General features: G+C 60.6%; 3 protein-coding genes across 9 annotated transcripts; all 3 read left to right on the top strand.

Moving 5' to 3' along the window:
- Nucleotides 1-81: 81 nt before the first annotated feature.
- MAZ (MYC associated zinc finger protein) lies at nucleotides 82-5,145 on the top strand. Of its 6 annotated transcripts, XM_065924621.1 has the most exons (7): nucleotides 82-149; nucleotides 773-859; nucleotides 943-1,799; nucleotides 2,205-2,268; nucleotides 2,544-2,715; nucleotides 4,039-4,204; nucleotides 4,990-5,145. In XM_065924621.1, exons 1-7 carry the CDS (start codon nucleotides 114-116, stop codon nucleotides 5,132-5,134), a joined length of 1,527 nt encoding a protein of 508 aa, XP_065780693.1. In that variant the 5' UTR covers nucleotides 82-113; the 3' UTR covers nucleotides 5,135-5,145. The 6 variants fall into 6 exon arrangements, with proteins under 6 accessions (XP_065780693.1, XP_065780697.1, XP_065780698.1 ...); XM_065924625.1 differs by having other exon boundaries at nucleotides 87-149; nucleotides 4,039-5,145; XM_065924620.1 differs by lacking the exon at nucleotides 82-149 and having other exon boundaries at nucleotides 495-859.
- A 1,206-nt stretch (nucleotides 5,146-6,351) lies between these two features.
- On the top strand, nucleotides 6,352-10,137 carry PRRT2 (proline rich transmembrane protein 2). 2 transcript variants are annotated; one of them, XM_065924618.1, is made up of 4 exons: nucleotides 6,352-6,395; nucleotides 7,078-8,054; nucleotides 8,436-8,568; nucleotides 8,743-10,137. In XM_065924618.1, the coding sequence occupies exons 2-4, from the start codon at nucleotides 7,146-7,148 to the stop codon at nucleotides 8,751-8,753; spliced, it is 1,053 nt and encodes a 350-aa protein (XP_065780690.1). In that variant the 5' UTR covers nucleotides 6,352-6,395; nucleotides 7,078-7,145; the 3' UTR covers nucleotides 8,754-10,137. The 2 variants fall into 2 exon arrangements, with proteins under 2 accessions (XP_065780690.1, XP_065780689.1); XM_065924617.1 differs by lacking the exons at nucleotides 8,436-8,568; nucleotides 8,743-10,137 and having other exon boundaries at nucleotides 7,078-8,420.
- A 467-nt stretch (nucleotides 10,138-10,604) lies between these two features.
- PAGR1 (PAXIP1 associated glutamate rich protein 1) lies at nucleotides 10,605-13,714 on the top strand. The gene is made up of 3 exons (XM_065924619.1): nucleotides 10,605-11,086; nucleotides 11,292-11,374; nucleotides 13,298-13,714. Exons 1-3 carry the CDS (start codon nucleotides 10,605-10,607, stop codon nucleotides 13,495-13,497), a joined length of 765 nt encoding a protein of 254 aa, XP_065780691.1. The 3' UTR covers nucleotides 13,498-13,714.
- The last annotated feature ends 334 nt before the right edge of the window (nucleotides 13,715-14,048 follow it).

Genomic DNA, 14,048 nt, shown 5'->3' with positions numbered 1-14,048 from the left:
CCCCTCCCGCCCGCCCCGCGCGCCTCCTCCCCGGGTTCCCCCCTCCCCCACGGCCGCCTCCTCCTCCTCCCGCCCCAGGGTGAGCGCGAGCCACCTCCCTCCCTCCCTCCGCCATGGATCCCGGCAACTGGAGCAGCTTCATCTTCCAGGTAACAACCCCCTCCCCCGCCCCACCCCCCCTTCCCACACCCCCTCCCGCCCGCCCTCCCTCCCGTCCCACCCCCCCTCCGCGCGCCCGGTGCGCGCGCAGCTGTCCCCCTCCCTCCCTCGCGCCCTCCCCCGCCCTCCCCGAGGCGCCGGCTGGGCGCGCGCGCGGCGGGGGCCGAGGCTGCTCCCTCGCTCCCCCCACCCCGCCCCGCCAGGCTCCAACCGCCGCCGCCGCCGCCGTCGCCCGGGCCCCCGCCCCCGGCCCCCGGCCCCGCGGGGCCTCCCGCCCCCACCCAGGGGGCGTCGCCGCCGCCGTCGCCGCCGCGCTCCGCGGCCCGCCAGGCGCCCTCCTTCCCTCCCTCCCGCCGGCCGGGGTGCGCGGGCGGCGGGGTGGCCCGCGGGCCATGCGTTCGGCGCGGCCCAGCCCGGCCGGCCGGGGGCGGCGCCCCGAGCCCGGGCCCCGCGCGGCCCGCGCCCCCGGCCCCCGCTGAGCCCCGGGGGCCCCGCCGTGGCCGAGGCCATGTTCCCCGTGTTCCCTTGCACGCTGCTGGCCCCCCCCTTCCCCGTGCTGGGCCTGGACTCCCGGGGGGTGGGCGGCCTCATGAACTCCTTCCCGCCACCTCAGGGTCACGCCCAGAACCCCCTGCAGGTCGGGGCTGAGCTCCAGTCCCGCTTCTTTGCCTCCCAGGGCTGCGCCCAGAGTCCATTCCAGGTGAGTAGGGGCCGGCCGTGGCGGGCCGGGCCGGGAGGGCGCCGACCCGCGGCCGCGGCCCACACGGCGCCTTGTCTTCGCAGGCCGCGCCGGCGCCCCCACCCACGCCCCAGGCCCCGGCGGCCGAGCCCCTCCAGGTGGACTTGCTCCCGGTCCTCGCCGCCGCCCAAGAGTCCGCCGCGGCCGCGGCTGCCGCCGCTGCTGCCGCTGCCGCCGCCGCCGTTGCTGCTGCTCCCCCGGCCCCGGCCGCCGCCTCCACTGTGGACACAGCGGCTCTGAAGCAGCCCCCAGCGCCCCCTCCGCCGCCCCCGCCGGTATCGGCGCCCGCCGCCGAGGCCGCGCCCCCTGTCTCTGCCGCCACTATCGCCGCAGCCGCGGCCACCGCCGTCGTTGCCCCAACCTCGACGGTCGCCGTGGCCCCGGTCGCATCTGCCTTGGAGAAGAAGACAAAGAGCAAGGGGCCCTACATCTGCGCCCTGTGCGCCAAGGAGTTCAAGAACGGCTACAACCTCCGAAGGCACGAGGCCATCCACACCGGAGCCAAAGCCGGCCGGGTCCCCTCGGGTGCTATGAAGATGCCCACCATGGTGCCCCTGAGCCTCTTGAGCGTGCCCCAACTGAGCGGAGCCGGCGGGGGAGGGGGAGAGGCGGGTGCCGGTGGCGGAGCGGCCGCAGTGGCCACCGGTGGTGTGGTGACCACGACCGCCTCGGGAAAGCGCATCCGGAAGAACCACGCCTGCGAGATGTGCGGCAAGGCCTTCCGCGACGTCTACCACCTGAACCGACACAAGCTGTCGCACTCGGACGAGAAGCCCTACCAGTGCCCGGTGTGCCAGCAGCGCTTCAAGCGCAAGGACCGCATGAGCTACCACGTGCGCTCACATGACGGCGCTGTGCACAAGCCCTACAACTGCTCCCACTGTGGCAAGAGCTTCTCCCGGTGTGCACGGGGCCTCGGCCGCCCCCTGGGCGGGTGGGGAGGGAGGGAAGGTCGGCGACGGAGGTGGCCTGGCCTTGGCTGGTGGGGAGGGAGGGAGGTTTCTGAGGATGGGGACTGGGAGCCACTCCCAGGGAGGAGGGAGGAAAGCCTCTCCCGGTTACCAGGGAGCAGGGGGTGGTCCTTAGCAAAAGGAGGTGGGTCCTTGGGTTGTTGGAGCGCTTCGAGTGGGAGGAGGCCGAGGCCGCCTAGAGCGAGAGGAGGGATTTCCTGCCTAACCGGGACTCGAATCCCTGGGCTTGGGAGAAAACGCAGGGACCCTTGCAAATGCTTGATGGACCGAGTTAGGCAGACTCGGGGACCCCTCCACACCCCAGGGCCCTAACCCCAACCCCAACGTGTCCCCAGGCCGGATCACCTCAACAGTCACGTCAGACAAGTGCACTCAACAGAACGGCCCTTCAAATGTGAGGTAGGAAGCCCGCCTCCTCCTGTCCTGATTGTCATGATTTTGATCCTCATTGTAGTTGTCTGAGTTCAGCCTCTCAGAGCCCCTTTTTCTCTCTCTTCTTTTTGCTTTTTCACTCCATTTTCTCATCCCTTTTTCAAGGCCTCGTCATCTCACTCCCATTTCCTACAGATCAAAGACCCCCAAGGCTCTGATTCCTTTAACCTCTTGTCCCCCTCGCCCCACTCCCCGAAGCTTTAACTCTCCTGACACCCCCCACGCCCCTCCCCCCTCCCCAGAAATGTGAGGCAGCTTTTGCTACGAAGGACCGTCTGCGGGCCCACACAGTACGACACGAGGAGAAGGTGCCATGTCACGTGTGTGGCAAGATGTTGAGCTCGGCTTATATTTCGGACCACATGAAGGTGCACAGCCAGGGTCCTCACCATGTCTGTGAGCTCTGCAACAAAGGTACATGCTGAGAGATGCCGGGAGGGCTAGGGACAGAGGGTGGGGACAAAACCAGAGGCCCTTCCACAGATGTGGGTTAAAGGTGCTGTAGCCAAGAGCTCGTGGCATCTAGATCCCTTTAGAAAGCACACGAAGAAACGTTGGGAGTACTGAACATCATTAAGTTCTAAGATGTCATGGCTGGAGGAGATGATCTACCAGAAAGAGTCAACTCTTGGGTGTGTGTGGGGAGATGGGAGGGGGCACGACTGCTTTGGGGAGGGAGTGGTCAAGAGAGCCAGTTCCCACCGGTTGCCAGGCAAGGTTTCAGCTGTGCAGCCACAAGTTCTTGTCTTCAGCTCCTGGGGCAAGTGGAGTACATTGGCAGAGATTTACAAAGTACTCGCCCTGTCTCAGTAGCAGAGGGAGCTGCTTTTAAACAAATTCACTCCACTGAGTAACTGGGCTGAGACTGTACGGGGCACTGGAGGGAGGGGACACAGCCGTCTCTGCTGAGGGTCAACTCTTCAAGTGGCTAGGAATCAGTGTCCTGTCACCCCAGGAGAGATCCCCCAGCCACAGAGAATGGACTCTGGGAACATCAAGGCCCAGAAGCCAACACCATTTAACCAGTTCCCACACTCGGGGAGCTGTGCCCACCCCCAGCCCCAGCAGAGTAGTTGGCCCCAGGCTACCAAGGATGTGGTGGGAGGAGGACAGGGCCATCTGAGGAGGGCGTCCCCAGCCTAGGAGAACAACCCCGTCTCTGGGGTCTCCGCCTGGCTGACCCCCACCCCCCCATCCCCATCCACCCCCCCCCAATAGGCTTCACCACGGCAGCATACCTGCGCATCCACGCGGTGAAGGACCATGGGCTCCAGGCCCCGCGGGCTGACCGCATCCTGTGCAAGCTGTGCAGCGTGCACTGCAAGACCCCTGCCCAGCTGGCCGGCCACATGCAGACCCATCTGGGGGGGGCCGCCCCCCCTGTCCCGGGAGATGCCCCCCAGCCACAGCCCACCTGCTGAGGGGGACCCCCGCACCCACCAGGCAAGGCGTGGGGCATGGCTGGGGGGGGTGGGATGGGGTGCGTGGGACGAGGGGGCTCACAGGACCCAATAGGGGATCTTAGGAAGGCCAGGGATGCCCAGCTATCCCCAAGTTAGGGAGACTTCTGGGACCAGGGAGGGCCTTTCAGGAGAAGGAGGTAAGGATGCAGGCCGAAATCTCAACTAAACAGGGAGTGAGCAACGGCTGTGTCCCAGGGGAGGGCATCTGGGGCAAGGGGCAAGGCTCTTGCCATTCAGATCGCGCTGTGATCTCCTGGTGTTTCTCACCCTGCAGGTACAGGTGAGGTCTGTCCAATGGCAGGTGAGGTCTGTCCAATGGCGGCGGCAGCAGCAGCAGCGGCGGCAGCAGCAGCAGTGGCAGCCCCACCCACAGCCGTGGGCTCCCTCTCGGGGGCCGAGGGGGTGCCTGTGAGCTCTCAGCCACTTCCCTCCCAGCCCTGGTGAGCTCCAAGTTGGTGGGGGGGAGAGGGGAGAATGGAGGAAAGTCCCTCGGCACCATCTCCTCTTCCCCTCTCTTTTCCCACCAACTCCTCACTACTTCCCCCACCAACCAAGGAGCCTCCAGAAGGAAAGGAGGAAGAAATGTTTTCTTAGGAGAATTCGCTAGGTTTTAACGATTTGTTTCTCCTGCTCCTCTCTCCTCCCTGTGAGACCTGACCCCACACACACCTGTTCCCTTGGTTGTGTTGAAGTCCCCTGGACAGTGGGCAGGGGGGGAGCAGAGGCCAGGAGTGGCCACTGCCCTCACCCCCTCTCCTCTCTGTGACCCCCTGGCCTGCCCTTCCAGGGATTTGTGAGCCTTCTCTCCCGATGGTCCTTGCTCTCCTCCTCCCAGTGCCCCCACCCCCCTGTCTGCTGCCCCTCCCTGGGGAGTTGGTGCTTTTTTTTTTTTTTTCCAGGGGGAGGGAGGAGAGGAAGGAGGGAAATCAAAGATTCTGTCCCAGAGATGGGGAAAGGTGAGATTTGAGAAGGGGCAGAAGGCAAAGGTTGTACCTTCATCAGGTGGGGTTGTTTGGGGTCAGGCCCTGAACATCATCCTGCTTAAGAATCTGTCAGGGGAAAACAAGTCAAGGGGAGCAAAAGAAGGAGCCACTAGGGCCAGAGGCAGGACAAGAGATGGAATCCTAGGGGCCAGGGTAAATGGAGGTATCCAGGGACTAGAGGTGCTTCCTGGGGGTGGGGGGAATGCAGCCACAGTGTCTCCCCCTTCCCTCTTCCACCCCAGCTCCAGCCCTGGCCTTTTCTTTTCATCCCTCTCCCCCACGACAGAAGCTGTGGCCCTGGCCATGTCATCGTGTTCCGGTGTCCCCTGCATGTTCCCCACCCTTCATCCCCTCCTTTTGCGCGGACCCCATTACAATAAATTTTAAATAAAAACCTGTCTCAGACTCAATGAATGAATTGCTTTCACCAAGCCCCCTGTTCCCACCCCTAAGGGAATTCTTAGGCCTGCAGTCGGTCAGCCAGTCGAAGCCTTGCTCTGCCCTGTGCAGCTCTGCTCCTTCCCCAGAGACAGCACCAGCCGAGGCAGTCCAGATTCAGGGTGGTGCTGAGGCTCCTAGGCTGTGGGGAGCAAGTTCTAGGACTCCGGAGTCTGGGGAATACTCAATCCACCCAAGCTCAGAATAGCCCTGGAGGTTTGAAGAGGCCTGGGTCAGAAACCCAAACAGTTGCTCGCTGGACATAAATGTTGCTTTTCCCCTTCCCCTGTCCAGACCCACTGCCTGCTGCTCACATCCCAGCCCAATACCTGCACACTCTTAAGGCCCTGAGAGGTGATGGATGATGTAGTTGTGGAAAGACTAGCAACTCAGCCCTAGGACTGGGAACAAAGACGTTGAAAATAAAAACTGCACTTCCCAGTCCTCTTCGTTCTTGGTGTGGTCCACCCTGCTCTTAGCCAGCCCCCTCCTGCTGTTTCAGACTGCTCTTGCAGCCTCCATCCTGCCCCTTGGAATTCCCTTCCCAGTCACAGCTCTGACCCTTCCAGGGACCCTTTTCTTGAGCCTTCCATTACCCATTTCTGCTGCTGCTGCTGCTTCCTTGGCGGTAGAGGGACTCGCCGTTCTGCAGGCTCCCTTCTGGAAACTCCACCCTGATCATCCTCTGCAGCCTCTCCCAAGTTTGGCCTCATCTCCCTTCCCTTCCTGCTGGTAGGGGTGCCTCCACCTGGTCCTGCCTGTCTCACTGGTCCAGCCTCCTCGGAGACCCCTCTCCGCTTCCCCTTGACCCCCTGCCTCTACCAGGACCCCCGGTGACCGTTAGCGGGAGGGGCCCGGGGCCTGGGAAGGGGACACCCCCAGGAGGCGCGCGGGGGAAGGGCTAGGGAGCCGCGCGAGTGGTCCCCCGGCCGGTTGCCCAGGTAACGCGGGGCCTGGCACGCGTGGCTCCCTCCGGCTGGCCGGGAGGGGCGGGAGCCGTGCAAGGGGCGGGGGCGGTGCGCGGCCGCGAAGCGTAGGGGAGGGGACCTGAGAGGAGGGGATGAGCCGAGGGGAGGGGAGACCCGCCGCCTCCCTCCCTCGCTCGCTGACTTGCTCCCTCCCCGGCTGCGGCGGCTGCAACCGCGGCGGTGGCGGCGGCGGCGGCGGCGGCGGCGGCAGCAGCCGGAGCAGTCTGGAGGCCGGCGTCGAGGTGAGACGGGAATAGACTGACTGAAGCTGCGGGTAGGAGTGGACGGACAGACCGCGGACGCCGGGAAGGCTGTACCGGAATGCGGGCGCCTGATGGACTGACGGGTGGTGCTGGGCGCGCCACACCAATGGGAGGAGACGGCGCCGGTCCCCCGGGGGCGAGGGAATCCCTGGGAGAGGGGCTGGGAAGGGGCTCAGCGGAGAAGCCCAGGTCCCCGAGGGAGGGGCGCGGGCGTCTACGCCCCAGAAGCGCAGCACGAAAACCGCACCGGCTGGGCGCCCAGGGAGGAAGGGAGGATGCAGAGAGAGTGGAATGTGAGTTTCGGGGTCCTTTGCCCAGTCTGCCTATCTGAACGTCTGAGTCGGAACAGCTTGTTGATTTTGGGGTGCTGTGGTATCTGCTAGGATGAGTCTGGATCTTGTTGGGTGGATCCAGGAAGAGACCCTGGGGAACCCTGTTTACAAAAGGGTTCATCTTCACAGGGCTCTCCAACCAGAAGCCTGAGCAGAGCACTCCTCCCCAGAGATGTCCCACCCCAAAGCAAAGGAAACCCCAACTTTTCTTCCTTTTCTCCAGAGGCAGTCCAAGACTGGCCCTGAGAAAGGAGCATTGCCGTCTTGGGCTGCAGTGCTGAAAGCTACCTTTTCCCTCTTCACACCAAGCCTGTCTCCTCCTCTTGCAGGATTTGCTGCTGTCTTCGCCGCCGCTCCATCCTTCCCTCAGAGGCCCTCTTCCCTCTCCTGTCTCAAGATGGCAGCTAGCAGCTCTGAGGTCTCTGAGATTAAGGGGGTAGAGGAGGGTCCCCAGACCCAGGGAGAAGGGCCTGGCCATTCTGAAGGCCGAACTGGCTCTCCCCAGGTCCCAGCTGGGGTCTCAGATGAGCCAGAGACCCTGCAGCCAGGCCCAGACGTCATGGGGGCCCCTGTGGACTCAGAGCCCAAGGTTGGGCTGGCTCCAGAAACCACAGAGACCCCAACTGGGGCGCCTGAAGCAGCTCAGGCCAGAGACCTCAGCTCAAGCCCAGGAGGGGAAGCAAAGGCCAACTCCAGCACTGAAGAAACATGCCAAGAGCTAGCATCCAAACCCGAAGTGAGCAAAGAGGCCACTGCAGACCCGGAATCCAACCTGGAATCCGCAGCCCCGCTTGAGCCAGCCTCAGAGCCTGCCCCCCAGCTAGAACCCCAGTCAGAGCCCCAGCCAGAGCCCCAGTCAGCCTCCCAGTCCACCTCCACACCAGCCCTTCAGCCAGAGCCCCCTACCCAGGAGGAGCCCACCTCTGAGATCCTGAGCGAGAGCATGGGAGAAAAGCAGGAGAATGGGGCAGTGGTTCCCCTGCAGGCTGGTGATGGGGATGGGGAAGAGGGTCCAGCCCCCCAGCCTCACTCACCACCCTCCACAAAGACCCCCCCAGCCAATGGGGCCCCACCCCGTGTGCTGCAGCAGCTGGTGGAGGAGGATCGACTAGGAAGGGCTCACAGTGGGCATTCAGGATCTCCCCGAGGAAGCCTGAGCCGCCACCCTAGCTCCCAGCTCGCAGGGTCTGGGGTGGAGGGGGGTGAAGGCACCCAGAAACCTCGGGACTACATCATCCTCGCCATCCTGTCCTGCTTCTGCCCCATGTGGCCTGTCAACATCGTGGCCTTCGCTTATGCCGTCATGGTGAGCCCCAGGGGACCCTGCCTGGTCCAGGCCTGCAGTGGTTCCCAGTTTCCTGCCCCTTGCTGGGACACAGCCCCAGGAGTAACCCCGCCTGCCCTCCCCTCTCTGCATGGATCTCACTTCCCAATTACAGGGCCTTTGCTCACCTCTCCCTGGGACTTCACCTTTTGAGCCCTACCCCATCAGGTGGGAGGGAAGTTGAGACATTTCACACAGTCTTACTGACCTGTGCCCTTCTCCTGCTGCCTCTCAACCCCCTTCCTCCCATAACCACTGTCCATCGGCTGGCCTGTCTCCTCTGGACGACTCCTACACCCGATCTCTGCCTGGCTGGCATTTCCTGACCTGGGCTGGTGCCCCCACCCCTCACCCTAACCCCAGTCCCGAAACAGCCTGCAACAGGGGGACGTGGATGGGGCCCAGCGTCTGGGTCGCGTGGCCAAGCTCTTAAGCATCGTGGCACTGGTAGGGGGGATCCTCATCATTATCGCCTCCTGCGTCATCAACTTAGGCGGTGAGTGGGGGTCTGGGACAGGCCGGGAGGAATGGAAGGGCTGGCAAGGGCAGCTTTACTAACCCCTGCCCCTGCTCTCTCCTGTCTGTTCTCCCTACTTCTTTGTCTCTCCTTGTCTCCCCCAACCCCCCTGCCCCACCGTCTCTGTCTGTCCCTCCCTCTCCTCTCCCACAGTGTATAAGTGAGGGGCTCTGCCCTGCATTCCAAGACTTTTTTTCCTGTTGGGAGCTGCCTTGGGCCCATCCTCCCCTGGGGGGAGCCCAATCCATGGCCCAGGCCCGCACCCATAGGGACCAAGGGAGCCTGAGCGGCCTTGTTTACAGCTTCTTTCCTGTTCCTGCATCCTGCCAGGCTCCTCTGCCAACCGTAGGCCTCCCTTCTCCCTGCACTGTTTCCAACCTCCCTGCACTTCTGCCTGCACCCCCTCCAGCCTCTCGGCTTCCCTATCCTTGCACTTCTGGAAACCTCCCTGCACTTTTGGAATCCTCCCTGAACATCTCCCCATCTCTCTGTGCTCTCAGCCTCCCTGCATCTCTCGCCACCTTCCTGCACTACAACCTCCCCGAATTTCCTGCACCTCGACCCTGGTCTCCCTTTCCCAACTTTCATTGTCTCAGCTTCCTCCCCTCATTCCTTTCTTCCTTCCCACCTAATTCAGCGCCTCTTCCCTCCCCACACCCTCCGCCCCCTTCCTCATCTCCCTCCAGCATCCTCTCCTTCACCCTCCTCCACCGTTTATTCAACAAAAACTCCAGCTTTTAGATCAGGCTGGGGGAGGGGAGGGGTGTCATGAAAGGGCTCTCTCGCCCGGGCTCCGACTGTTTTCTGTTGGGACCACCCAGGTCCGGACGACCCCCAGGGTGCCTCGGGGTCGCTAAGCCGGCCAGCCAGGCCTCATTTGGAGACTTATGCAGGGGTGGCGTGTTCCGAACACGCACCTGGGAGAACGGAGGGACATGGCTGTTGACCCTCTCTGGTCAGCCTGAGTTGACCTGTCCCATCTGGGCTTTTAAACCCAGTCAGCGAACTCATCGGAGCTGGGGTCATTCACGTACTTTGTAAGAAAAAGAGCCCCCCAAATAGGACCAAAGATCCCAGCTGCAGGGAGCAAGGGAAGGGCGGAGAGGTGTATTATTCTTTTCTAAGAGGACGAGAGAGGTTTGTTGCACCCGACAGTCCGCTGGGGAGGCGGGGACCGAGCCACAACGCGGTTCGGAGTTGGCGGTTGTTGTTTTTTTTTCCCTAAAAAAAGTGTAGGGAAAAAAACCTAAAAGTCTAAAAACAAACAAAAAAAGGATACATTAACTGATTTTCCCTTTTTGTATGCCGATGCTGCATGGGTCTGAGACACCAATAAACGGAGACTGCATGAGACTCGCCTCTAGACTCAGTTGGTCCTTACATGCGTGCGCCGCGGGGGCCGGAGGCACTGCCTCCTTTCACGCAGAACCTACTGCGTCGTTTGCGCATGCGCTGCCCCTGTGGCCATCTTTACTGTGGGCCGAAGCCTGTTATTCCGGAGCGCCTACCTGCGCATGTGCAAGCCTTCCCTCGCTTTCCTCTTCCAAGTAGCTTAGACTAAAGCGGAACCTCCCGCGCCATCTCGGTGCGCCTGCGTACTGTGACCCTGCGTAGTCCGGGAGGCGGGTCTTAGCTCCGGGTGCGTACGGTAGCTGAGGTGGCGAAACTTCGAGGTGTGGGGAGAGGGTGCTGGATCCAGGTGTAGAGAGGGGCAGCGTGAAGGCGAGAAGAGCGGGTCCGCCCCTCTCCGGCCTGGAGAGTGGTTTCTGTGGGTCCCTGGGAACGTAGGAATACCAGATCTCGATCCGTGGGGGCGGGGTCCTCGGAGGGGACTTGAGCGCCCCCTTCTGGGAACCGGCGGGTCTGTTCGCAGGGACTGCTGTTGGAGCCTGATTGGTTAGACAGACGTTCCCTGAAGCCCCGGGAAGCCCTACCCGCGGAGGCGGGGGTGGGGGATCCCTGGCTTAGTACTCCTGCCATCTCCTGTCATCGCAGGGCCCCTTCCCTAGTGGCATATGTCCCTTGTCCGGGGCCATGGAGACATTGCAGCCACCACGGCGCCGCCTCTGTCTGAAGAAGGGGAAGTGACCTCCGGTCTCCAGGCTCTGGCTGTGGAGGATACCGGAGGCCCCTCTGCTTCGGCCGATCAAGCCGAGGAAGAGGGAGAAGGAGGCCGGGAGGAGGCTGAGCATGAGGGGTCCGGGGCCGAGGAGGTGCAGGGAGAAGTCCCCAGCCCTGAGGGGGAGGAGCGTGCCAAGGGAGAATCCGAGGACTGGTGCGTGCCCTGCAGCGATGAAGAGGTGGAGCTGCCCGCAGATGGGCAGTCCTGGATGCCACCCCCCTCTGAAATCCAACGGCTCTATGAACTGCTGGCTGCCCACGGTACCCTGGAGCTTCAGGCTGAGATCCTGCCCCGCCGGCCACCCACGCCTGAGGCCCAGAGTGAAGAGGAGAGATCCGATGAGGAGCCAGAGGCCAAAGAGGAGGAAGAAGAAAAGTGAGGGCACATCCTGACACCTTGTCCTTGGGGCTCCTTCCCTGATGCCGGGAGGAAATAGGGAGGGGCGGTGGGACCCAGGATCATGGGAAGTGAAGGGAGGGAGGAGGGGGAGAGGAAGAGCCAGGAGGTTGGGGACAAGTGTGGTTGTTTGGGGTTGGGGGAAAACCACCTTCACCCTTCACTGTCTGTCCCCCTGCCCCAGACCACACATGCCTACAGAATTTGACTTTGATGATGAGCCAATGACACCAAAGGACTCCCTGATTGACCGGAGGCGTACCCCAGGTACAGACAAGAGGGGAGTACTGCCTACTGGGCAGCGGGGGTAGGGGGGATGGGGGTGGGGTGGGGGTGAAGAACTCTGCTCCCACTTACTCAGAAAGTGACTCCCTAAAAGAGGCCTTGACTTGGTGCCTTGGTAGCTACACAACTTGTAGCTTCAGAGAGAGCATGCACCCAGTGGTGGCATCCTTCCAGCTTAGGTGGTCCCCTGTCTTCCCTTAAAAGATTATCACAGATAATTTCTTCATGTTTCTCATTACTTCTCAGTCATTCTAGAAGTCCAAGTCATTATTATTATTACCTAGACCCACATACCTCTGCACTGCTGTGTACATGTCCTAATCTTATCCGGTTTCCCATCCTGTGTGCCTTCGTAGACTTTACCCTCGGAGCCATTCTTGTTTTGTTTTGGGCCATGCTGCTCATGCATGTGGGATCCTAGTTCCCTGACCAGGGATTGAACCTGTGCCCTTTTAGTGGAAGCACAGAGTCTTAACCACTGGACCACCAGGGAAGTCCCCTTGCTGTTGTGCTGTGCTTAGTCGCTCAGACTCTTTGCAGTCCCATGGACTGCAACCTGCCAGGCACCTCTGTCCATGGGGATTCTCCAGGCAAGAATACTAGAGTGGGTCGCCATGCTCCTCCAGGGGATCTTCTCAACCCAGGGATCGAACCCAGGTCTCCCACATTGCAGACAGATTCTTTACCATCTGAGCCACCAAGAAAGTCCCCTTGGAGCCATTTTTTAAAAAGTTTTTTGGCTACGGTGGCCTTTGTTGCTGTGCACAGGTTTTCTCTAGTTGCAGCGAGCAGGTACCGCTCTTTGATATGTGGGCATCTCATTGCAGTGGCTTCTTTTGTTGTGGATCATGGGCTGTAAGGCACGCGGGCTTCAGTAGTTGCAGCTCCCGGGCTCTAGAGCAAGGGCTCCGTAGTTGTGGCACACAGGCTGAGCTGCTCCAGGGCATGTGGGATCCTCCTGGATCAGGGATCGACCTCATGTCCCCTGCATTGTCAGGCAGACTCACAACCCTTGAACCATCAGGGACATCCTGGAGCCATTCCTGATTTCCGTTTCTATCACCTCAACATTCAAGCCGGCAGCAAGTCTTGTTAGCTCTGCTTCCACATTTCCATGTTCAGCTCTCCGCCTTTAACACGGTATCCTCATTCAAGCCACCACCATCTCTGTCACCTGGAGAGTTGTGGTAGCTCTTAGCTGGTCTTCCTGCCACCACTCTCAGCACTAGAGATGGTTTATGTTTCAAAATATAAGCTGTGTTACTTCTCTTGATTTCAGTCCTCCAAATGATTCTATTAATGGGGGCTGAGGGGCTGGACGAGCATGTCAATTGAGAATCTAATCCCCCCTCTCCCGCCACCCAAGGCTTCCATGTACACCAAGATATCCAAACCCCTTATCATGGCCTGTAAGTCATTTCTTTGACCTCACCTTTCCTGTCTCTGCTAGCTCTACATTTCTCATTGAACAGACCTCTGTGTTCCTTGCCTGGGGCTTTTGCACTTGCCTGTCCCCTGCCTCTTCCCTGATCTTCACATTTCTGGCCTCTTCTCATAATTCAAACCTTCACTTCCCACCCCATCTGAGACCCCAACCCTAAACCTCAGAACCTCCATTACTTCTATGGCAATTATGTCTGAATGAATTGAAATATTTACATGGTTTACAAGTAGTCTTCTACCCTGCATGTAGAAAGATAATGTGCTTCTAAAACTTTGAGTGTGAGTTGAATGTGCCAAAATGAAACCAAAAAATTAAAATGTGACAATATCCCCCAAAAAAGTGCCTTCACAACAGGCCTGGAAATCTGTTTAGTAAGCTCCCCAAGTGATTAATAAGACCCAGGCAGCTTTGGCACATACTGCCTGACTCCCTTCCACATTTCTCACCTTCCCCTTCTTCAGGAAGCTCAGCCCGGAGCCAGAAACGGGAGGCCCGTCTGGACAAGGTCCTTTCAGACATGAAGCGACATAAGAAACTAGAGGAACAGATCCTTCGTACCGGCAGGGACCTCTTCAGCCTGGACTCAGAGGACGCCAGCCCCGCCAGCCCCCCACTCCGGTCCTCAGGGGGTAGTCTCTTCCCCCGGCAGCGGAAATACTGAGGCTGCTGAGTCTTCCTGCTGGGGCCTTGGCCCACCTTTCCTCACCCAGGGCCTTGGGCAAGAGGAGAGATGCTCCCAGACTCCCACCACGACACCTTGCCAGAAAGAGGACTAATGTGTGTGTGTGTGTGTGTATGTGTATGTGTTTTATGTTTTCCCTTGAACATCTGTTAGAAGACCTGAGCCGAATTTTCTGAATCTAAAATAAAAAAATTAAAAAAACAAGTTACCTTCTCTTAGAGGAGAGGCTGCAGCTGAAGCCAAAACCCTTATGGAGAGGCAGGACTGTAGTCACCCTGATTGGGCAATTAAAGGCAGGTGGGATAGAAGTGAACTCAGCACCTGCCCCCCTGCCTCGGGCCATGGACCCTTCCGAGTCAGTCCAGTGCTCCCAGCTGGCTGTGAGGTGGGAGTTCCCCGCCACTGAAGGAGCTCAGTGCCTTCAGCTGTGGTAGAAGCCACCTTGTTGTTCGTTAGTTGTTCAGTCGTGTCTGACTCTTTAGCGACCCCATGGACTGTAGCCCCATGGACGGGCTCCTCTGTCCATGGGA

The sequence above is a fragment of the Muntiacus reevesi genome, chromosome 2 (assembly GCF_963930625.1).
Source record: "Muntiacus reevesi chromosome 2, mMunRee1.1, whole genome shotgun sequence".
Classification (NCBI taxonomy): Eukaryota; Metazoa; Chordata; class Mammalia; order Artiodactyla; family Cervidae; genus Muntiacus; species Muntiacus reevesi.
The sequence above is the reverse complement of the archived record's forward strand: the minus strand, read 5'-3'. Positions and strand labels throughout refer to the sequence as shown.

What these genes read in the sequence shown, in the direction of transcription:
- MAZ (XM_065924620.1), top strand. Translation starts at nt 668, where the DNA reads ATGTTCCCCGTGTTCCCTTGCACGCTGCTGGCCCCCCCCTTCCCCGTG. An exon ending in TGTGGCAAGAGCTTCTCCCG is followed by an intron (nt 1,800 to 2,204) that starts GTGTGCACGGGG and finishes ACGTGTCCCCAG; the next exon opens with GCCGGATCACCTCAACAGTC. An exon ending in CTGTGAGCTCTGCAACAAAG is followed by an intron (nt 2,716 to 4,038) that starts GTACATGCTGAG and finishes CTCACCCTGCAG; the next exon opens with GTACAGGTGAGGTCTGTCCA.
- PRRT2 (XM_065924617.1), top strand. Translation starts at nt 7,146, where the DNA reads ATGGCAGCTAGCAGCTCTGAGGTCTCTGAGATTAAGGGGGTAGAGGAG.
- PAGR1 (XM_065924619.1), top strand. Translation starts at nt 10,605, where the DNA reads ATGTCCCTTGTCCGGGGCCATGGAGACATTGCAGCCACCACGGCGCCG. An exon ending in AAAGAGGAGGAAGAAGAAAA is followed by an intron (nt 11,087 to 11,291) that starts GTGAGGGCACAT and finishes CCCCTGCCCCAG; the next exon opens with ACCACACATGCCTACAGAAT. An exon ending in TGACCGGAGGCGTACCCCAG is followed by an intron (nt 11,375 to 13,297) that starts GTACAGACAAGA and finishes CCCCTTCTTCAG; the next exon opens with GAAGCTCAGCCCGGAGCCAG.